Raw genomic sequence first — 23,218 nt, 5'->3', positions numbered from 1 at the left:
CTCATTAATCAAATTCGGCTCCATACAATTGACGCCACCGTGGCAGGTAGTAAGCCAAACGACAGCCTTTAAAAAATGTGGGAGACACAGCCACAGTTTCTCTACAGACTACGGCTGACAGTGTGGGGGGATTTTGAGCTACACATTTGAGTTGTCTTAGAGGAGGCGTAATGATATTGTAGGTTCAATTCTTTTAATTGGTGGCGTTTAAGCTGACAGGGTTACAGTCAGCGATAGGTAGTTCAATCAGGGGTTCTTCTCAAAAGAGACCCCTGGTAAATTGTAAAACATAAAGGTCAGACAAATAGGAGAAGACATCCTTGAATTTTTGGGACATTCTTTGATTTAGGACCCCCTGAATCATCACTACCTTTCTGCCTGTCTGACATTAATCTGTGTTGGATGTGGGGATTAAGAGTGAGGCCTTTACGAAAACTTTTAGGAACAAAGGGGGAAAGGAAAACAGGAAGCGGTTAGGGTCAAAGGGATAATGGTTTTTGGCTGGTGCTCCATCATCAAACCTATGTTGCATTATCTACACAGTACTAGCTCATTGTCCAATGGTCAAAAATTAGACAAGATGGTGTGGAAAATGTCTTATACTTGAACTACTAAACATGTACCTAAATGCTCACATAGTTAAGAATTATTGAGATGACTGTGCATAGCAAATATAGCTTTAAATAAAGGTACTGTGTACATACTACAGTGGGTGAGATAGAAAGACAACCAGCCTTGCTTCAGGACATCTATACAATAATATAGTAATATCTGAAATGAAAGCAATAATGTGGTTAAATAAGTCATGTTTTAATGCAAGAGCAGGTAAATGCTATAAATCATAATATATCATCTGTATCTTTCCATTCTATTTACAAGAGTTTAACACATAGCTGGTTAGAGTGATTCTTCAGTAAGTCTGGGAACTCTACCGAGGCCCTTTCTTCTTCCGAACCTAATTTCGGACTCTTGGCACGCTTTCAGTTTCTGTGTCTCTCATATCACTCTATCTTCCTTCGTCTTCCTCTCTCTTGCTAAATCCCCTCTCAATGAAATCGTAATCTCTTTCCCACCATCTGACTAACTTTTCCTTCAGCTAATGTTGTCTTTTTAATCCCCCTCTTCCTCTCCGACTGTTTTTACATCCATCTCTTGCTGAAAATTGTTATTTTCTCCTCAGCTTAGTTTGATCCTTGGCAGATAGGGCCTTTGATCGTTTAATGGAAAAAAATGCTACATTCACATTTCACAGGTTGTTCAAGTTGACATCAGCAGTCTGTGTGTGGTACTTCTTACTGTAGCTCAGTTTTGCATCTGCACCTGCACTCATCAGTCCCGGGCCGGCTGCGCTGTGCAGCTCAGGTACAGTAGGAGGTGTAAAGTAACTGACCCTTTTGCCACAGCGCTCCTCGTCGTCATCCTCAGGTGTAGAAAAAGCAGGTTTAATATCCAAAGCAGGTTTTGAGACATTTGCTGGATGTCTTGGCTCGTCAGGTTATGAGCGAATGATGCACAGAACTGCATCTCTCCGGGACCCAGTTTGTTTTCAGTTCCCCGACATGCAACACACAGCTGTCTTCATCCTGTTACTGAAAAATGTCTCTCTGTCATTCCATCTGTAACAATCCTGCAGGGTAATTAGTAGAGGTATTTAAGTCTTTTGTTTTATGTGTGTGTGTGTGTGTGTATGTGTGTGTGTTTGTGTTTGGGTGTTAGTATGTGTGTGTAACTTTGTCCCTGTATGTGCGAGCGTCTTGCTGCGGTTATACACGTGTAGTGGAGTGTGTGTGCGTGGAGATGTGTGTGTGCGGCAAGTGTGTATTACTATATGGGCTGTGGTGTGTGTATCCCTGGTGAGGGTGCCCCATCCTCATGCCGACCACCGATCCAGGTGTCATCGGGGTCATGGGGGTCGCAGGGGTAACGGGGTGTGACCCAGGGGTCACGGGCAGTGATCCTGGGGTCAGAGACGTCATGAGGGGGACGTCGTCGGGCGAACGGCGCAAGGTGAGGGTGTAATCGGGTGGGCAGGTGAGGCGCACAGTGTCCAGTGTGCTGTAGATGTCCTGGGTGTCCAAGCCATCCAGGGCATCCAGCGTGTCCAGAGTGTGATGGTGGTGAGTGTTGTTCCTCTCATCTGCGGATGCAACATCACACTCCAGCTGCTTCACCTAGAAATTTAAACAGTTTGATGAGGTTACAAGAAGAAGAGAGGACACTAATGATAGATAAGACTGATAATCACTTCATCATCATATAACCAAATTCAGGGTGGCAGCCCAGTACTAATTTCGTTATAAATGAATCAACCAGTTATTTTAATGAGTAATCAATAATAACTAATGTTTTGTTTAATGTAGCGTCAAGGGTTCAAACTTCATGCTCTTTCAATCAGTTCAAAACCCAAATATATTTAACTTAAGTGATGTGACAGAGAAAAGCACTAAATCTGGACTGTCTATCAGTTTTAATCAGATCCCATGTTGTTATGGCTCTGCCGTGCTTTTAAAATCAACAACCCACATCATAACAAGGTCAGCGCTTGCACGATCATGTATTAATAATTACATCCGATTAATGTGACCTGTGTTTCAAATACTACTTACCATAGTGCATTTAATAAAATAATACTTAGTTGTTGATTAGTTGTTCATGTAATGGAAACTAATGAAGCTCAGCGTAAGTTCAGCCTTTATCCTCATTCACAACTCTGTCGTCCCTCTCCTCTAATCAGCCGACTATTCCACTATGGGATTCCAGCTTAACCATTCAGACTTTACCACGGTCTCAACCGGCCAGTCTTGTCATAGCTGTCAAACTTTTAATGTGTTCCCCTCTGATGGTGTCAGCTGCAATTTCACTTCGAAAAAAGTTCTGCAACCCTCCCATACCCTGTTCACCTCCAGTGTTCAAATACAGAGCGTTCGCCAAAGGCTTTCACATTTCTCTTATTGGGTAAATTATTAAAAATAATTCTTTACTGTTCACTCAGAAGGAAGTCTCTCCTGACTGAACTCTAATTCATATTGCTTTTGAAAGTCATTTTAAGGACTAACAGACCAAAAATGGAAACCACTCTATCCGGTTTTAGTATCATTACCTTAGACAGCTGTCAATCAACCAAACATGTGTCCAAATGCCTGCAAATTTTTTTTTCATTTGTTTAAAATCACCTCCATGACACTTTAAAAGTAAATTTATCTTTAAAGAGCCTAAACTCCTGTTTCAGAGCCAGTTTTTTGCAGTCCCGTTTGGGCCGACCTTTGACTAAAAACAAAATCCAATTTGGACACCGTTCCATTTGTCATCTAAATCGACCCTGACTTAGTTTGAGTGATTTTTAGGTGATGCTCTACAATGATAATACAATGCTAATATGATTATCCTTCCCAGAACCAAGCTTAACTCTAGCATAAATCACTATAATGTGCCCTCACAGAAAAAGGCCATGCTTGTTTTTTGCGAACAAAATAGAAGAAAAACACCACATCAGAAGAATGACAGCTAAAATTAATAAAACACAATTTAAACAGCTGTTGTGCTGAGCTACATTACTATAGTTCAATTGCTAATTAACAAGATCTGTCAGCTATAAAAGACATCTAACGTTTAGCACACACTGTGTGGGATTTCAAAGCATCACAGGGAAACTAAAAGAGCTCAAATGAGGCCAAATAGTCAGTGGATAAATTGGAGGCAATTTCAAGCAATTCAGGCGAATTTACCCAGCTCAGGCATGCACATGCATCCCAAACGCTCACAGATCTACACAAATTCTCGCACTGATAATGCCTGCTGATGACAGGCTGTGTTTTGCCAAGAGTGCAGCACTCACAGCTGCTCCACCGACAAGACAAAGTTCAGTGATGTCGTCACACTGAGCTTCGACCGGGCTTATGTTACTACAAATAGCATTCGTGATTGTTAACAATAAGCATGATTTCTTTTCATAGAAACTGAAACTAACTTGCTTGTCAGTATAGGCACACATTTTGATATTTCCCCAGCGCCAACATGTGCACGACCCTTTGACTCACCTGTAATGACATCAGCCCCTCTCCCTGCAGGTGGGCTGCAACATCTGCAGGTGTGATGTCTCGTCTCGGTGGAGGAAGCGGACGTGGCCTGCGATGCTCCAGGCGCCTTTTGTCCTTCTTATACAGCAGAGCCGCGAACGCAAGTATATTAAGAAACAACAGTGACGCTCCCACTGCGATTGTCACTGAGAGTTCAGTGGAGTAGTCCTCGTTGGGAACACGAATCCCGTTTTCCCCTCCATCTTGACCTAACGCGGACTCGGGCGGCTGTGGAGTACCTCCAGGGGAACCAGGGTGACGCGTGCTGCTTGGAGGCCAACCTTTGGACAGCCGCTTAGTGTAGGAATAAGGGGTGTCATCCTGTGGAGAGGGACTATGCGTGAAGGAAGACACCGACTGGAGGAGCTCGTTGACATGATGCAAATGAGGGACCAGCTGGAGCCAGAAGGAGATTTTGGTAGCACGGTAGTGGTCTCTGACACGGGGCTTGAGGCCAATGTGGAGGTACAGCTGTTCCTTAGGAGTGTATTTAGACCAGGCCACCTCTTCAAAGCGGTTAGGTTTCGTGTGGATGAACTTGGTGTCTTGAGGAACTGGCTGGTTTGGATCACTGGAAAGAAGTTAGAGGAGTTATTTAGTCTTAATCATGCACAACCTACTGTTGCCAAGAACGCATCGCAATGAGAAACAATACAAGGAACAAATATAATTGACCCAGCAATTGCAATTTATCTAATAGCTATATCCTGAAATTATGAGAGAATAAAAATCCAACCACAGATGAAATTATTATAACATTCAGGAACAAGACCATGCCATGTCATGTGTTTTAACCATCACCCTCTCTGTTCCCCTCAGTTCTCAACCCCCACCCTCCCCATCGCTCTTTTTGTCAAAGGTCAGTCACCCATCTCCCTCTCAGTACTTTTCCATTTACCCTGCCTCTGCTTCACTCAGCCTGCCAGCCACTCCCACCTCAACAGTCAGCTCAGCTCACCTGTGCACACAGCTGCTCTGCATCCACTGTAATCAGGACAGCATATATTCACCAGTTCCACACTCAACCCTTGGCCGGATTGTTCTCTGCCATGCAAGACTTTGCAACGCTCTTCTTTGTGGCTTCCTGGCTTCCTGGCTTCCTGGTACCAACCCTGCCTGTTTCTGACTCACCTGCTCTGTCTGCCTGCCGGTAAACCATCTCAGCCTTCTGTTCGCCACCAAGAGTTCTGCCTTTGCCCTCCTGGTTACTGTTGCATGTGGCCGCCTGATTAAATGGTCGAACTCCACACCAATTCTGGGCCCCTATTGGTTCATACACCACCTGTTTCACTTTTCTTTTCAACCTCTTCTATCTTTTATTATTGGAACCAGGGGGACAAGGAGCCAAAACTTCTTGAAATATGCCCACACCCTGAGTCTCACTCCCGGGTTCCTCTACCATCACCCTTTTACACAACCCGGCCCCGCTCATCCCTTCCAGACACCATTCCACCAGACATCCTTCTAATCTTTCATCCATCCCTTAAACAACTCGCATCCTTCCATCCATTTCCCTCAAATCATACACTGCCTGGCCAAAAAAACAGTCACACACTCTAATATTTCATTGGACCGCCTTTAGCTTTGATTACAGCACGCATTCGCTGTGGCTTTGTTTCGATAGGCTTCCGCAGTGTCACAAGATTTATTTCGTTTTTTCACTAAGATCTTGTATTGATAATGGCAGAGTCTGACCCTGATGAGTCCTGGCATTGTCTTCTTGGAATATGCCCGTGCCATCAGGGAAGAAAAAAATCCATTGATAGAATAACCTGGTCATTCAGTATATTCAGGTAGTCAGCTGACCTCATTCTTTGGACACATAATGTTGCTGAACCTAGACCTGACCAACTGCAGCAACCCCAGATCATAGCATAGTACTACCCCCACAGGTTTGTACAGTAGGCACTAGGCATGATGGATGCATCACTTCATCTGCCTCTCTTCTTACCCTGATGCCCCCATCACTCTGGAACAGGGTAAATCTGGACTCATCACACCACATGACCTTCTTCCATTGCTCCAGAGTCCAATCTTTATGCTCCCTAGCAAATTGAAGCCTTTTTTCCAGTTAGTTTTCTTAAGGCTATACAGCTGTTCAGTCCCAATCCCTTGAGTTCCTTTCGCATTGTACGTCTAGTAATGCTCTTACTTTCACTATTAAACATAGCCCTGAGTTTGAATCAGGAATTTTTTCCGACCACACTTCTTCCTCGAAGACAATGGTTCCCCACTATCCTTCCAGTTTTTAATAATCCATTGGACATTTCTTAACCCAATTTTAGTAGTTTCTACAATCTCCTTAGATGTTTTCTCTGCTTGATGCATGCCAATGATTTGACCCTTCTCAGACTAACATCTTTTCCACAACCACAGGATGTGTCTTTCGACATGGTTGTTTAAGAAATGAGAAGCTACTCATTGCATCAGTTGGGGTTAAATAGCTTGTTGCCAGCTGAAAGATAATCTCCCATTCAGTAATTACCCAATAGGAGGCTCGTACCTATTTGCTTAGTTAATCCAGGTGGCGAGATTTTTTTTTTTTTTGGCCAGGCAGTGTATCTACCGGTAAACTTCCTTGCATCAATTAAGGGGTGGTCTTTGTTAGTGAAATGAAAACAGTGCTGTGTGACAGCTAAGCAGTGACATTGCTGCTAATATCTGCAGGCTCCTAACAATCAAAGAGAATTAGCACATTAATCAAATTCCTCATGTTCTACCAAGCATGGTCACATATTAACTGGAAGCATAAATGCCAATAATTTATCATTTCAAATGTCAGGAAGTTCTAAAATAGCTGCTGAGGACTTCTTCTCTTCTGGCAGCCATCCTCTGAGGATGCTGAGTTTCTCTCAAGCTGGCCAATAGTTCCACCAGACATCCTTCTAATCAATACCAAAGTGACATAAGACAAACCAGTGGCAAAAAAAGTATCCGCACAAAGCAAAACAAGATTTATTTCCCTGTAAACACAGTGCAAAGGTGGTTTATTTGTAGATCATTGATTTTCCCCCAGTTTATATGCCTCTCACAAAACAGTCCAGTTAACACACAGTTCAAATTCCTGCAGTTTAAACTGTGTGCAAACATAAAACTGTCAGATATCTACATTAGAGGAGAATATGCGTGAGGTACAGTGGAAATATCCTGAAGGATCACTTCTCTGACACGTACAGACAGGCATTTATTTGTCGATTTACCGACTTATTTGTGTCAAGAGCTAAAATGTGAAGAATGAAACACAGCACATCTTGCCTGTTCCGCGCCGTCTGCTCGCTTGTCAATCAACACCTTATGAACGGAACAAAAAGGCAGCTAGGGTAAAGACCCACCGACACACAAAATGCACACACAGGCTGAGGATTTATACGCCCCCGCACACTGGTTCACAAAATATATACATCAGGGAGCGTCGCATCTCCCCCGTTAAATTGAGCTGTCGCAGAGTTCCATCACAGTCTCAGGCACTCACAGCCAAGTGAAATCTGTCCTTAGAGAAAGTTCCCCATTGATAATTGAAGTGTGTACTGAAATCTTCACATCCTTCCTTGGTGATTTTGCTCTGCAGCGTGCTGCAGTGGTAATGGCAGTGCAGAGTATGAGCTAGAAACTGCTAACCTAATGCGATGTGACTGCCTTAGTGCATCCACACTACAGCCAGTTCTTTTTCATGCCACTGTCCAGTATGTGAGAGCACTGTCCTGATTCTTTATGTTGTGAGATAGCAAGGCTCTGTGGTGATTTAGATCAAGGTCTAGACTGCAGATGTCTCAGTAAATCTGGAGAGGTCTCAGTGGAGTGAGCCTCAATTGGATTAATTACTGGTAATTACTCACTTCGAGCACTGCAGAATGGGAGTCCGTCCTCAACAATTACTTTTATCTTGTATATCATGCCACTGGAGAGATAAAAGGTGCTCTTATCAGGGTGGATTGTCACGTTTGTGAAATTTTAATGTGGATTCTTTCTGTAACAACAATGTTTTTCCAAGCTGCTGGCAGATCATCTAATTTCCAACTTAATAAATTGGATCTCTCTTAGCCACTGGCAGTACATTTTAATTTGAATTAAACATATTGAATAGACTATCATGATGCATCGAAGAGAAGAGAAGAGAAGGTTGAAATCCTTTTATTTACCCATTACTGGGAACCATAAATTACTCCAAAACCAAACAACCATCACTATGGTACAAAAATTATTATTATTATTTATTTTATTTATTTTTTAAATTAGAAAAGAACAAAAAAAAAAAATCCATCAACTTATCAACACATTCTTCAGAGGTTGACAACTTGCACTTATTTTTCCCCCAAAGAACATAAAATACCCCCAACCAACCATTTGTCACTAAAGGCAATCATCTACCATTCTGTAATACCAGTGCTCCACTCTCAATTGAGCCTTTAGTAGTCCTTTCAAAACCAGCACCAGGTTCACAGTACCAGTACCCTATTTCTGTGTGTCAGCCAAATGGCCAACTTAGCAGATGGAGACAAAAAGTCTGTGTATGGACCCTTTTTTTAACACACCAAAGGGCCAAAAATAAACAAATGAAAAGACTTCCCCAAGACCCTGAAACAAACGTTTTAACCATTAAAAATGTGAAATCAGTCGGGGACACTAAACAAATAAATGTACCAAAGTTTAATTCCGTAAACAAAATGAACATTCCTCCCCCAGGTTTGGATCCAGGTGCGCTCTGTATCTGTTTGTGGCTATTGCCCCATGTACAACCCTGGACTGGAGATCTGCAGTTCGTTTGTCCACGGGCGACTTGTACAGGGATTGCCAGCTGCCTTTCGGGGAAACATCTGTGCCAAAAAACTCAGACCACCTCAACTCCTTTATCCCTGCCAGAGAGTGCAAGTTCAAAACCTTCACACAGGTTGGATAGACCGCTGTTTTCCCTATTGTCTTATCGAGGTGTGGTGTTGTGAATGACAGAAGTTGACCTCCTTGCTCCTGCAACTCCCCCACAGCTGGAGTGATAAACAATTGAGGAACGCTGTACTCACAGTCATCATCCCACTGGTCAGAAAGAGTATGATTTTCAGCAAATGGTCTCAGGGATTGTGGTAGGGCAGCAACCACTCTTTCCATCAGCCTGGTAGATGTTTTGTTAGCATTCCTTCTTAAAGTGTCCATCGATGTTGCTGCCATCTTCATCAAATGTCCCACTTTGGTACAGCCAGCCTCTCTGAAACTGGCTCGCAGGCTGGAGGACTGTAGTGTTTGAGCCCTTATGAAGCTACTGAAAAACAAGGGTTCCTCAAACAGCCACATGCCTGGAGTCCCATCAGTCACACGGGTGGTCTTGAAAACCTGCCATGCCTGCAGGACAGAACTATAGAATGGAGTAAGTTCAGTCAAGTCCACTTCCTCAGGCTCCACAACCATAGAGCAACTTCCTCACAGTCTGAAGCCTAAAAGTGGCTATTTTTGGCTGAAGGTCAATCAGGCCCTGACCTCCCTCTGTCACAGGCAGGTACAAGGCTGGCGCTCGAATCCAGGGGTGGCCAGACCAAAAAAAGTCCAAAACAGCCTTCTGGACTTCCTCCATCAGGCCTCTTGGTGGTGTCAGTGTGATAAGTCTGTGCCACGGAGCTGAGGCAACCAAGTTACTGACAACCAGAACTCTTCCCCTATACGACAGTTGGGGCTGCAACCATTTCCATTTAGACAACCAAGCACACACCTTCTCCTTTACTCCCTCCCAATTCTTTTTCTGAAAATCCTCAGAGCCCAGAAACACTCCCAACACTTTCAAACCCATCCTTCCCCTCTCAAGTCCTCCTGGCAAATCAGGCACTCTCTGATCTCCCCATGATCCCACTAATAAGGCCTCCGATTTTTCCCAATTCACCCGTGCAGAAGAGGTCTTTTCATAAAGAGAGAAGTCTCCTGCAGACAGTGCATATCCCTTTGACTAGTTGTGAAGATGTTTACATCGCCTGCATAAGCAGACACAATTAGTGAACAACAAAGACTGGAGGACCCTGGCAGTGAGAGACCGCTAAGCCGGCTTCTTAACCTGCACAGCAAAGGCTCAATAGCTAATAAAGTTGTCCTGAAATCCTTCAACCTTGTCCTGTTCCTCGCTGTACAGGGATTGGTCGACTCAGCCCAACCGACCCAAGCCAAAAAAAACACATCACCAAATCCAAATGCCCAAATACAGAAAACAGTGATCCACCCTATCAAAAGCTTTTTCTTGATCCTGTGAAACAAAATTAACATCATGATATTTACAAATATCAAACACATTGTGAATCAGAAAGATAGTATCCATGATTGTCTTTTCCAGTACACAATATGTATGATCCGTATCGCCATGATTCCAAGGAAGTCTTTAAGTCTGTTAGATAAGGCTCCAGGAAGAACCTTGTAGTCTGTACAGAGAAGTGCCACTGGCCTCCAGTTTTTGTTTTAGTAAAGCCAGGTCTCCTTTCTTGGTCAAGAGGGAGAGAACAGCTCACTGACATGAGACAGGTAGAGTTCCTGTTCTAAAACATTCCAGCAAAACCTGATGTAAATCGCAGCCTAAGGTATTACAGAATTGTTTATAGAAATCTGCGGACAGACCATCAATTCCTGGTGCTCGCCCTGATGCCATCTGATTTACAGCAACTGTCAATTCTTCCAGAGTCAGATCACAGTCTAAAACAGCTCTCTCCCCTGAGCTAAGGTGGGGAAGACCTTCAAAAAGCTCCTCATGGCTCTCTATGCAACCTTGCTCCATCCCAAAAAGGGTTGCATAGAAGTCCACTGCATGACTCCACATTTCTCTCTGGTTCTGGAAGCTTCAGACATTTATCTGACTCATCTGCGCTACAGAGCTCTCCAGGTTGAAAAAAAAAAAAGAAGGTTGTAGCATCCATGTCCTGCAGCTGAATGAAACGAGACCTGATAAGAGGTCCCTTCACGCTCTCCTGCAGGAACGTGCCCAATGCCAGCTTCTTCTCCTGCAACACATGGCCCATAGTGGGTTTGGAGTCTCTTTGAAAATCCCTTTCCATGGCCTAGATATTCTCCTCAAGTTCTTCAACTGCAGCTCTGACCTTAGCAGTTGAGTTTGAGGTATACTGTTGGCAAAAGACACAAATTTGTACCTTGCCAACCTCCTGCTTCAAGGAACGTTTTGTTAGTTTTTTTACTCAACTGGCCCCAAAAATCTGCTTGGCCTTTCTAAAACTTTTGGTCCTTGTTGCTTTCCTGAGACTTGAAACATGCTTTTTCAGTCTATACCGTTTCCTCTCGTCAAGGAGGTCAAGACCAACCAGTTTCTGCAGTATGCTAACAGATTTAATAAACTTTTCTGTGTCAGGGAAGTAGTCACTGACCTTGACAGACTCTTTAAAGGTTTCATCCAGAAACACAGTAATTTCTTCCAAAGAATATAAATCAGTGTTTTTACTATAGGAGTCACTGATAGATACAGTATCTGAGTCAGAATCATAGTCCATGTCCTCTCCTTCAGATACATGACTTCTCTTTGTAGACGTTTGTAGTTCAGTAATTGGAACTTCTATGGCCGCTGAAACCTATTGCTCGTGTGGCTGACTCTGCTCTTGCCTATCTGCATTGTTCTCGTCAATGTCTGAACCTGTGGCGCATTCCACATTGGTTACAGGAACAATCCATCCGCCACCAGACCAGCGACAGCACCGGTATCAGGCCCGGTCAGTTGGGCCGTGAGCCAGCCATTTGATCTGTCCTGAACCAGCATACACCAAGCAAGAGCCATCACTGTGCCAGTCCAAGTCCAGGAACATGAACACCTGTTGCCTCAAAGACTGCACATGTTTTAGTTTGGGATCTTTACATCCTTTACCATTTTATATATTTATATGCACTTGCAAATTTGCCAAATCTGCAAAGTTCATTTTCCAGCTGTTCGTTGGAAATAAACGGTGGAACACCAGATACGGTGATCCACTGTCTGTACCATCTACGCCGTAGATGGTACAGACAGCCTGTACAAACACATCCCGAATAAACACTCCAGTCTCTATGATGCTGTGAACAAAGTTCTCTTCTTTCAAAAACACCACCACAGCTTTGTTCATGTGGGACAACTTATCATGTCCTACCTGTTCGCTTATAGCAATCAGAACTTCCTCCACGCTGATGCTGTTATCCGTGGCGACTATCCTTATTCCCTTCCAGAGCGATGGAGGTGACGTCTCAGGGGACGCCGTCCTCCAGAAAACCACCCAAAAAAAAAAAAAAAAAACTACCAACCAACCAATTACAAACAGATCATTGCACAGGTCAGATGTTGGTTCCTGCTTTGGCCTTCCAGCCTGTTGCGCCTCCTCCAGTGGGCTGTGGGCAATGTGGGCAGCTGCAGGGTCGTCAGCTGGAGGCCGCCGTTCACTGATGTTTCGCCCCCTAAACCGGTACATCTCTTGGCAGGGGGACAGTGGCGTATGGGGACATCTCTCCCCCCGCACCCTGCAGGTGCCCTTAAGGTGGTGTTTGTCCCCATCAATTTTTCTTCCTCAGAAGGCACAGCCAGTAGCTCACCTTCTCAGTCCCCTCTCCCAGTTCCGCATAAGCTTTTCAAATAAATTCTGAAAAGCTTGCCCGACCATAGCTACACAGATTGGAAAACAGCGATAGCGGGATAGCGAAAACTAGCGTTCTCAAAGAATTCAAATCTCCGCGCCAACTCTCACGTCCAGCATCTACAATCTCACTCTCACTCTAACACACCCGGAAACGGAAACGGAAACAGAGAAGAGAAGAGAAGAGAAGAGAAGAGAAGATTTATCAAACAGTGGCCAATCCATCACTTCAGTCTTCTTTTACGACATTACCTTGGCTACCCACGAGGATTTTTTCCAACAGCGGAGGTCTTTTAACTTTCTCAGCCAAGAACCGAATGCCTTGTCGAGATTTCGACATGACAGAGAACCTGCGTGCTCTCTTTGCCAAAATTAGTCTGCAGTGCTGCTGTCATGACTGTATTTAAAGTACCATCTTCTCGTCAGACATCAGAGACCTTTTGAAGGAAAAGTCATTATTATAACATATCCTTTGCCTGTGAGCTCATTATTTCTGTTGCTTGACTGTTTTTCCTCTAATGCTGCATTAAAACTCAGCCTCATTCAGTTGAGACATAATATTTCTGAGTTAAGGGATTTTCTGTTATTGAAATGTTACTTGTCTTAACAGGAAATACAGTTTTTAAGATGATTTGTTTTCTGCACATTTCCTCCAAACTGTATTTAGCTTATGCAAAATAATTGCGTAACAAAATCTTTTGTGAGAAATACTTTATCTTAAAGCCAGGAAACTTTCATATTTTCCACATTGTTCTGTTTCTTTTTCTTCTTTCTGTGTAAACACCTTCATGCCTGTGTCCATTGTTATTGTTAAAGATTTTAGCACATGGAAAACCGATCACGTCCTGCAAAGTGGAGAGACACTGTGCTGTTTATCTGGATAGCACCATAGTCCTGAATCTTGGCTGTCGTGTTTTCTAGCTTGGAGGAGATTTGTTCCTGTAAAATTAAGAGTGAGCTGTCCACAGTTACTGCAACAACACTTCATGTTGCCAAAACCTTGTCTCTGCAGAGTGGAACCAAAAAAAAAAAAAAAGAATGAGGAACAACTGATCTTCCACTGACAGCTGTGCATTTTCTTTTACATTTTAAAATGCGATTAAATGTCTTGGCTTTCATTCATTATCGTGACATATTTTCAAACACGTGGGTGGGGATTAGATATTAATAGAAAATTAGAAACGGGTTTCATGATCTTAAAGAGAACTGAATGATGCTTATTTTTTTGATTTTTGTTGCACATTGTAAAGAAAAAAAAAAGCTCTTCTCAGTGGGATTTTCCACACGAACAACATCTCACATCAGTGTACATTTTAATAGCTCACCCAGTCTTGGCAAAGTTGGTCCAATATGTCATCACTACTGCGCTCAGCATCACGTCGTTCTTGGAGAAGTTGCAGTTGAACAGATCAGTAGGTCCCACCATGGGCACGCCGAACACATAGGGCACCTACACACACACGTAATGCTCATGTTGGAATAACATAGAAGCCAGCAGATTACATGAGTTTCCAGTAACCGTAACCATAACTGAATTATACCATACTCTGGAAACCTAAACTTAGGTCACTAAGTCATCCCCGTCCTCCATGTTTCATTAAGATTACAATACATTAAGCTTATAGTTGCGCTGGCATCAAAAGTGCAGATAAAACAGAGGAAAGAGTACTGTGATAAACCGTAACATGATTAAACTGTGGAAATACACAGCATCAATGACAGACCTGCAGGAAAATTGATTTTCAGGCTCTAAATGCTTGCTTAATTCCACACATTAAGAACAGATCAATATGAAGCCCAAACTAAAAGCTCCTGGTTCATTTCAGTATTCTTTGAGACATTACTCATTTAAATTGTCTCATTTTGCTCGAGTTAATTAGCCGCACTAATTACTCTCTTTTATAAAATCTTTTCTTCTCTTTGAAATCTAATCTCATCCTTTGCTTAAAAGCACCTCTTTCACCACGGTCATGTTATCTAAGAACTGGCAGCCTAACACAGAGACATCCTCTCACCTCATCGCCATGGGCAGAGTCAGCCCAGGGCGGCGTGGCGTCGCTCTGGCAGTGGTGGTAAAAGGAGTAGAAGTAGGTGGGAGACCCGTACTGAGCGTGGAGGTCAGCTGTGGCGATAGCTGGCGCCACCCACTGGTGGTCTGTGAAAAGAGCTACCAGTGTCTTGCGGCGGGTTTCTGCGTTGTCTCGATCCGCCCAGTCAGTGTACATGAACCTTTAATAAAGACATAAAAAAATCAGCGAGTTGTAAATCAGTCATTAAATCTTTCAACAAATTTATCATTGGTATCATAGCTTCGACAAAAATATTTCGGATAAAGCTATTAAACATTATACATAAGTGCATGCATTTATATACTTCAGGGTCAAATACATATTTAATAAAAATCCTTTGTGAGGAAAGTTTCAACATTTTCTTTATTACAGACTTTCTTGCAAAATGTTTGGTACCATTCACATGTTTTATATGTTAAACAGGAAGCTACAGCCAGGGGACGTTATCTTAGCTTAGCATTAAGGCTGGGCACAGGAGGTGACAGCTAGCTTTAGTTACCTCTAAAATCACCATTTTAAACAACTTTACTTTTACTTAAGCATCGTTAATCTCACATTTTTCACCTCATTACATAGGTGTCTGTTATAGATTAAAAACAAACAAGCCATGAATGCACAAGCATATGATCGCGCATTGTAAGATTACACAACACATGTGCACACATAAACAGATGCAGCAGTCTCTACAGCAGTTTCTGCCAGGACGGCCTCAAGCAGATGGGTCTTTCCATTTGAGCTGGGTTCTGCTCAAGGTTTCTTCCTGTTAAAAGGGATTTTTTTGCCTTCATGCTTGCTCTGGCGGCTTCTGGCTGGGTTTTGTAAATCATTTCCTGACAATTTGTATTGTTGTTGACGCTATATGAATAAAACTGAATTGAACTGAATTGATTGAAAATGCCACAATAGGTGGATGTGAATGGAACAAAAGGAAGCTGCAGCAGAAATGATTTTTGTTCAGAATGAGACATCATGGATGCAGTGACAGGGTGTATGAGGGGAGCGATACCTGGGCAGCTTAATTAAAACAACAACAAAAAAAATGATTTCATGTACCCTGGGTGATCAACACGTCTACTGTTGCATGACCAACAGGTGCACGCTGGGTGTGGCTAAATGCCAATTGCTAAACTGCTCGGGGTGGACAATCCAGATGCGACCTCTACCTTCACTTAACTTTTACGCTCACAGAGGCGTGTGCGTCTGTTGCGACTGCAGAGCGCTCATTCAGCTCAGTGTGAAACAAAGCAGACACCGAGGACTGGATGTACTTTGCACAGAGAAGCCAAGCGTTGAGCAGAATGACGATCAGACAGGTGACTGATGGACGTTACTGTCCACGGGAGAACTCAGACCACCGCGTTGCCTGGCAACGTAGAGTTTTGTGTGCACATTAATGTGTTTGTGGACTGCAGCCGCTGTGTTTGGATATGAGTTTATGTTGTTGAGAGTTCTCTGTGCTGTCTGCCATATTGAGGCTATATCTGTTAATTTTATAGAAGTGGCTGGTTATTCGATTTATCTATGATACCTAAATATTGCTATATAAAGTCACCAGCTGTAGTACCCATCCCCCCCGTATTTTACTTTTTCCTATCTTTAAAGAAACAGTATTTTCATTTGAGTAATGTTTTCCAATATTTCTTTGATCCTTGATCAATAGTCATTCCCCCAATATGGATTTAACAAACAAGATGCATTGTGTGAATTCATAAGCTTTAGAGGTGCGCGTAGGAGTACATGTTATTATCAATAGTCTCCTGACTGTAGCTTCATGTTTAAGGGATATCAATCTTCTCATCTAAACCCCGACAAGAAGGCTATTAATTGTATTTCACAAAATGTCAAAATATTTCTTTAGTATTTTCAGACATTAACACACTCACTCACCTTATGCTTTCTCTCAGTGTATCTCGGCCCTCTGGGTATCCATACAAACTATCCACAAAGTCTGAGACAGCAAAGTCAAAGTCCTCAGCCGTGACACCGTCCTCTGAGTCCACTATGCCCTCCACAAACTTCACGCCTTCACCCTGGTTAACCCCCAGCATCACGTCGTAGTTCAGAAACTCTCCCTGCTCCATCAGAATCTGGGGGTCATCGGGTATAACGTCGCCATCAATCACCGGGGCAAAGGCTGTATGATATTTGGCCGGCGTAACGTTCTGCTCCACAAGTTCGCGGTAGCTCCGGCCCTGGAGGCAGGCGACCAGTTGCGTGCTGTCGTCAATGCCACAGCCGACCCTTTCGCCGAGCTGCCGGGCGTACTTGCTCGGCTGGTAGTTGACAGCCCAACTGGCTAAAGCGCTGCCGCTCTGGATGATGGCTCTGTGGAACAGGTCTGATACAAACAAACATGAACATAAATGTGGCTGTATAAACTACATACACCGAAGCGCATGTATATATATTTATGAATTCACACGCACCCACACGCTCATGCAAGAATGCACAACCATATGATTGCACACTACATGGTTGCGCAACACATATGCACACATAAACAGATGCATCCATCACAGCAAGAAAACACTGAACCTGTCGACATGTATTATTCAAAATTATGACCATGTTATGGTTTGAGCTCCAGGTCGTGGTAGGTATGAGTTGAAAGTTAGGAAGTTAAACATTATATAGCTTGTAGCTATATGAGTAATAGACAGGTTGTATTATTCATAGAAGTCAAAGGCCTTTTCAGGCATCAGGACCAGTAAATGAAAGCTGCATCGGTTCAGTGGAGACCCAGAAATGTTTCATAACCCTAAATGTCAGAGCATGCACAGCACCCACCTACCTAACAACCACTGCTCATATTGTTTATGCATATCAAAAAGCCTCACCTTTGGCATGCAACATAAACTGAATAAAACACAGAAGATGAACCGCGTTTCAGAGCATGACTCTCCCTTACCCTCGGAGTAGTGAGACAAGGTGAGGAGGCTCACGCAGGATGCTCCAGCCCCGGATCCAAACACTGTCACCCTGCTTGGATCTCCCCCGAAGGCTGCGATGTTCTCCTTCACCCAGCGCAGCGCCTGGATCTGATCAAGCAGGCCGTAGTTCCCTTTTGCTGCCTGATCACCAGTGCTGAGAAATCCTACGAGCAGAGAAAAGTACTATCAGCAAAGATGAAATGTTTTGTATGGGTCTGAGCGAAGAAAAAAATGGGAGTTGATCTAAATCAGATACTCTCACGGACTTTTTAAAGATAGAGCATCTTTATCTCGCAATAATGAAATGTACAAACACACAGAACGGGGTGACTGTTTGGGCATGAGATCATAGCATCCCCACTGTTAAGATCTTTATTACGCATGCTGTGTTTATTACACATTTAAAGAGAAAATTCATTTAAAAAGTACTGTATGTACCTCTACTGCAGTCTCTTAAATTTGATCAAATCAGCAAGGTACATCCAAATTCATGTGAGAGAATATCAATTTACACAGAAACCCACACAGTTACAACTCCAGCTATCCCTTATTCCCTTTACTACCTACGTTATTAAGTAAACACAGAGGATCCTGATGGCTCACTCCGCTACAGTATATCTCATTACAGCAGAAGCTCATTTCTATGAACCTCAAGCACATAAGACTATAATGAGGAAGAAAGGCTATGTTAAAAAAATTAATTTAATCACTTATGTGCATTTTGTCAGAAATGTCCCTGAAGCAAAAGAGGACATTGTGAGGATTATATTCATTTGGACTAGATCCAGGATGACTTCATACATACTGTATGATGCGGTTTCATAATGTGATAAAATTAGGGTCAGTCATTGAATTTTCTGTTATGTTCTTTACATGTTCAAAGATACAGCCTCTAATCCCAGCAGATTACAGTAGGACTGCTTTGCATACATGGGCTCACCTCATGCTTATGAAGACAATGATGATGAGGAGGACGAGGAGGAGGAAGAACACACTGCTACTCGAGATGATGGATGATGGATGGTGATGATGGTGAGGATTGCGTTGGGGGCGATGTAAACACGGAGGATGGAACACAAAGAAGCATGCAGAGTTGGTTTGATTTGGCTCAGAACGATGATTACAGCTGGTGCAACTATTTCTTCTTCTTTCTTTTTTTTTTCACCCAAGGTCAGAATTAAATGGAATTTTGTTTCAACCTCTAACAACATGCAGATTTATGCCATATTAAAATATAACCGGTGTCTAATGAAAGCCTGGAAAATAAAACGTTTAAAACTGTTTAGTGCGAATTCAGCTTTACTACAGTTTCAAAGAACATCCTCTGCCTTATAAAAGGACAACCCAGATGTGGCCTTCACTGTGGAAGAGAAATTGCTGTCACACAAAAATGTTTCATATGCATGTATATGCTATAAAATTTCTATAAAAAGCTACATGACAAAACAAGTTTGTATATCTGCTCAGTTACTGCAGATGTTTACAGAAAATCTTCTTTTTATAACATTAATTCACATGACCACAAATGAGCCGTGTGGATTACATCATTCTAAACACTGCTGGATGAGCTAATTATACAATATACTGTATCCACACATTTTGTTATTCTGCTAGCACATTTTAATTAGTTCCACCATATGAATTAATAAATAGTGGGTATGTCCTTCCACAAATGAGCTGGGTTGACTCCATAGACTTCCCCCACCCGATGGAGTCATGTGTATCTTGTGAACTTGACTTAATCAATATGAAGGCACAGTGTGCTGTTCACACAAACCTAGTACTCACGTTCACAGTACTGTACAGTAACGGATGCCTTATGTTTTTAACCCTCCTGTGATCCTGATCGGGGCCATTTTAATAATTACAGCCAAAAAAAAAAAAAAAGCCTAAACGGCCAGATTGTGGGATATTCTGTTTATTCAGTCTGCGAGCTTTGCATAGCTGTCAAAAATTAGAAAAAAAAAACACAGGGAATCAGATTTTCTCTGTTCAGAGAGCACTGAGTCAGAGAGTAAAGGGGGTAAAAAGGATCAGAGTTGAGTCGTTGCTAGTGGCGGGGGGAAAAAAATGGCTTGAGGGGGTTCATTTCTGCAAGGGACACCCATACGGAACATATTCCACTCACAAAAAGAAAACAAAGGGCCCTTTGAGTAAAAACAACCCGCTAATAGTTTTCATATTGTATAGCTCATTGAAGGATTAAACAATCCAGAATACTATAATACAAATCTGGTCACAGAAATGAACTTACATTACACATTTCATTTTAAATGATGAATTATTATTATGATGATAATGAGTACACAGAGAACAGGGTAAAAAAGAAACACCACCTACATAAATGCCAATGAGATGTGAACAATACATCTCCAATAAAACAGCAGTGTATTTAGTTTTCCGTGAAAACATTACTACTAATCAATCAAGTGATTGACCATTACGGCAGATTACTTATCCATCCACCGCCTATACATAGCTACCTTCTCTGGGCTTCCTCTGCCTTTAACAGGATTAAATGATTCATCTATTCCAACTTGCATGAATGCCACTGAGATGAGCACAATGCATTTCCAATTACTATCCATTCATCACCCTTTACGCTACCCCCCCTTCACATACAGTAGGTGTATGACACCGCAGTGCACCTTGGCAGTAATTGCACTGCTATTGTTCCTGCTCAGACCGTGGAGTGTGGATTTGAAGCGCAAATTCAGCCATTTTAGATGTGGATTGTTTCGCTATAAATTGCTTCCCAGTTGCTTGCATTTGTCTCTCATAAAGACCAACAGGCACTGCAACACACAAAAAAAAATCTCCAAACAAAACATGCATTTAACAGTCTGGTAGCCTATATTCAATTATTTCCAGGAAGCAAAATATCTGCAGTTGCATACTGATTGATGGTCTGAATGAATCAATAGGATATAAAATAAGTCTATTATAAAATCTTACCGATCAGAGGGTTTACTTGAGAATGAATCCACGTCCGCATTAAAAGCGTAAACTGATAGTGCTGTCAAGTATAATCAAATTACATACATGCAGAAGGCTCACGAGATATAAAATATGTATGATTTTACCTAGTACTCCTAGGCGGTAGTTGAGGGTTATGACAATGACGTTGCCGTAGCTTGCTAGCACACTGCCATCCATCATGTTACCAGTGCCTTCAGTGTATGAGCCACCGTGGACATAGACCATGACTGGCCGCTGACCTCCTTCTTCATGGATGTCTGGATGGAGAGAGAGCCAAGGGTGGATTAGATAGATAGATAGATAGATAGATAGATAGATGCTAAAGCACCAGTGATGCGTTTTTTTTTCGGTTTTTTTTCTTTTTTGTGCATGACTGTATACACAGATCCACCCACTTTCCTTCTGCTTCGGCTCAGCCTGCTGTTTGAATAAATGTCTATGGCGGCTGTATGTGTGTGTGTGTGTGTGAGTGTGTGTCTGAATGTCCATGTCTTTCAGCCCCTGGTCGCTCTGTGGGCTCATACATACAAAAACAGAAACAATTTTGCTTCCCTATGCTTCATATCATTTTTCAGTGGGTGGATATAAATTGAAACTGTGGAAGTGTTTACTGCCATCCTAGTGTGTGTGTGTGTGTGTGTGTGCACGCATATAGGGTCACATGCATGTCTATGAACCAATATGTATGCATGAGTGAGTCTGTGTCCTTCCCACTTTCCTCCACAAGTAAAGGCGTAAACCCCATGGCGACTGACGCAGGTGTCTGCATATTAAGTGTTGGTTCAACCAGCGGCGGGCCGAGGGGGTGGAGGAAGGAAACTTTCTTTATTTATCTAACAATGGTCTGTCTGTGCCCTGACAGAATGTTTTCATGTTTGAATTATTTACAGCGGCCAAAGTGTCCCTGGACTTACCCTCAGGTATCAGTCTTTTTAGCTAGCGCTTGTACCTTAGGGCAAAAAGGATCTAAACACCCTAATTCAAGCCCTGCATGCATATCCATTCTCCCCTGTCCCTGAAAGCTTGTGCACACCTCTAGGTTCACTCACCTTCCTCAGTGGGCACATAAATATTGAGGTAGAGACAATCCTCGCTCTGGTGAGTGAGGTAGGTCGCTGCTATATCCAAATTAGCAGTGAGCCAGGACGGCATCATATCTCCCAGCATGCTCCTCTCATCCAACGACTGTGGGCACACGGGAGCAAACTGCGTCACGTTCCGTATTCCTGGCCAGGGTAAGGGCGGCTCAGGCGCCTGGAAGCGTCGGTCCCCCGTTGGAGGCCTGGCGTACGGTACCCCCAGATATTGAATGACGGGCCCGAGGAGGTCTGAGGGCAGCGGGGTCAGGATGCCACGGATGCGGCCTTGCGCCGTGGAAATGACAGGCACAGTCTGTTGTGCCCATGAGGAGGTCGGACATAGAGAAACGGAGAGGCAGAGGGAGAGCAGGAGGGACAGAAACCCACGGAGGGAGGAGGAGGAGGATGAAGGGGAGCGAATTCCGCTGGTCCTCATCTCAGACATGATGGTGCATTTAGGGGTAGCTGGAAGATGAAGGATAGGAAGGGACGAGGGAGGTCGAGGGTTACTGTTGTGTTGACCCTTTAGAGGTATCCAACAGTCACACACAGCTGCCGCTCAGCTTGGCCCATAGCACACACGACGCACAGTCCTGGCTCTCTGAAACAACCTTTTCCCCTTGTGTCCGTCTGTGTGTGTGTGTTTCTGTGAGTGATTCTGTGCCTCTGAGTGTGTGGTGACTCAGTCAGTGAGTCCCTTGAATACGCATCGGTGAGTGGATGTATGTGTGGAAGTGTTTAAGTGAGTGTGTGTGTCCTGGACTGCTGATTTGGGAATGCGTGCATGTGTGTGCATGTGCATGTGTGTATATAAGTGTATGTATGTGTGTGTGTGCGTGTGAGTCTCGTTATGTAAACAGTAGCATCACTGTTCCTCTGTCACTCTCTCCTTCCGGTCAGCCCCATAACAAGCCCAAACTGCCGCCTGGAAAAGAGAAAAGGGAGGCAGGGAAATGGGAGGGGGAAAAAAAGAAGGGATGAATTTAATTAGTCACAACATAAATAAAGTGTCACACACACACACATATGACACACACGTGACATCAGAAGGGTGGGCCGGGCTACCTTGTTTTTCTGCTCACGTTAAAAATAGATATGAGAGTGATAGATAGGGCAAATGAGATGTTGTCCGCTCAGCTTAACTCGGTGTCAGACTGTCAGGGCTGCTGTGTCACATCCTCACTACACACTGTTTCACAGATCACAGGACCCCTGTTGGGTGGGGGGTGGGGGGGTGTCACGTCACACGCTTAATTAAACCCTGGATGCACCGTGGGGCTCCTGACCTGCACGTAGCATAAGGTAGGGAGCCCGTGACACACACACTTTTTTGTTCTCCCTTCCACACATGCATGCACACACACCCTCTTTACACACTTTTCTTTTTACCACCTTACATGCTCACACACACTTTTCCTCCTCTATCTCACACAGCTGCTCAACAACCGATATCCCCCACCCCCCTCTCTCTCTCTCTCTCTCTCTGAGGGCCTGGGGCCAGAAAATTAACACATA

The 23,218-nt window shown here is 43.3% G+C and overlaps 1 protein-coding gene across 1 annotated transcript; it reads right to left on the bottom strand.

Moving 5' to 3' along the window:
* Positions 1-616: 616 nt before the first annotated feature.
* nlgn4xb (neuroligin 4 X-linked b) lies at positions 617-22,148 on the bottom strand (the record flags this gene model as incomplete). The annotated part of the gene is made up of 8 exons (XM_084544993.1): positions 617-2,171; positions 4,038-4,647; positions 13,972-14,096; positions 14,662-14,875; positions 16,603-17,053; positions 17,624-17,809; positions 20,729-20,881; positions 21,674-22,148. The coding sequence occupies 8 exons, from the start codon at positions 22,146-22,148 to the stop codon at positions 1,764-1,766; spliced, it is 2,622 nt and encodes an 873-aa protein (XP_084401119.1). The 3' UTR covers positions 617-1,763.
* Positions 22,149-23,218: the final 1,070 nt, after the last annotated feature.

This window comes from Chelon labrosus (assembly GCF_963514085.1).
Source record: "Chelon labrosus genome assembly, chromosome: 5".
Classification (NCBI taxonomy): Eukaryota; Metazoa; Chordata; class Actinopteri; order Mugiliformes; family Mugilidae; genus Chelon; species Chelon labrosus.
The sequence above is the reverse complement of the archived record's forward strand: the minus strand, read 5'-3'. Positions and strand labels throughout refer to the sequence as shown.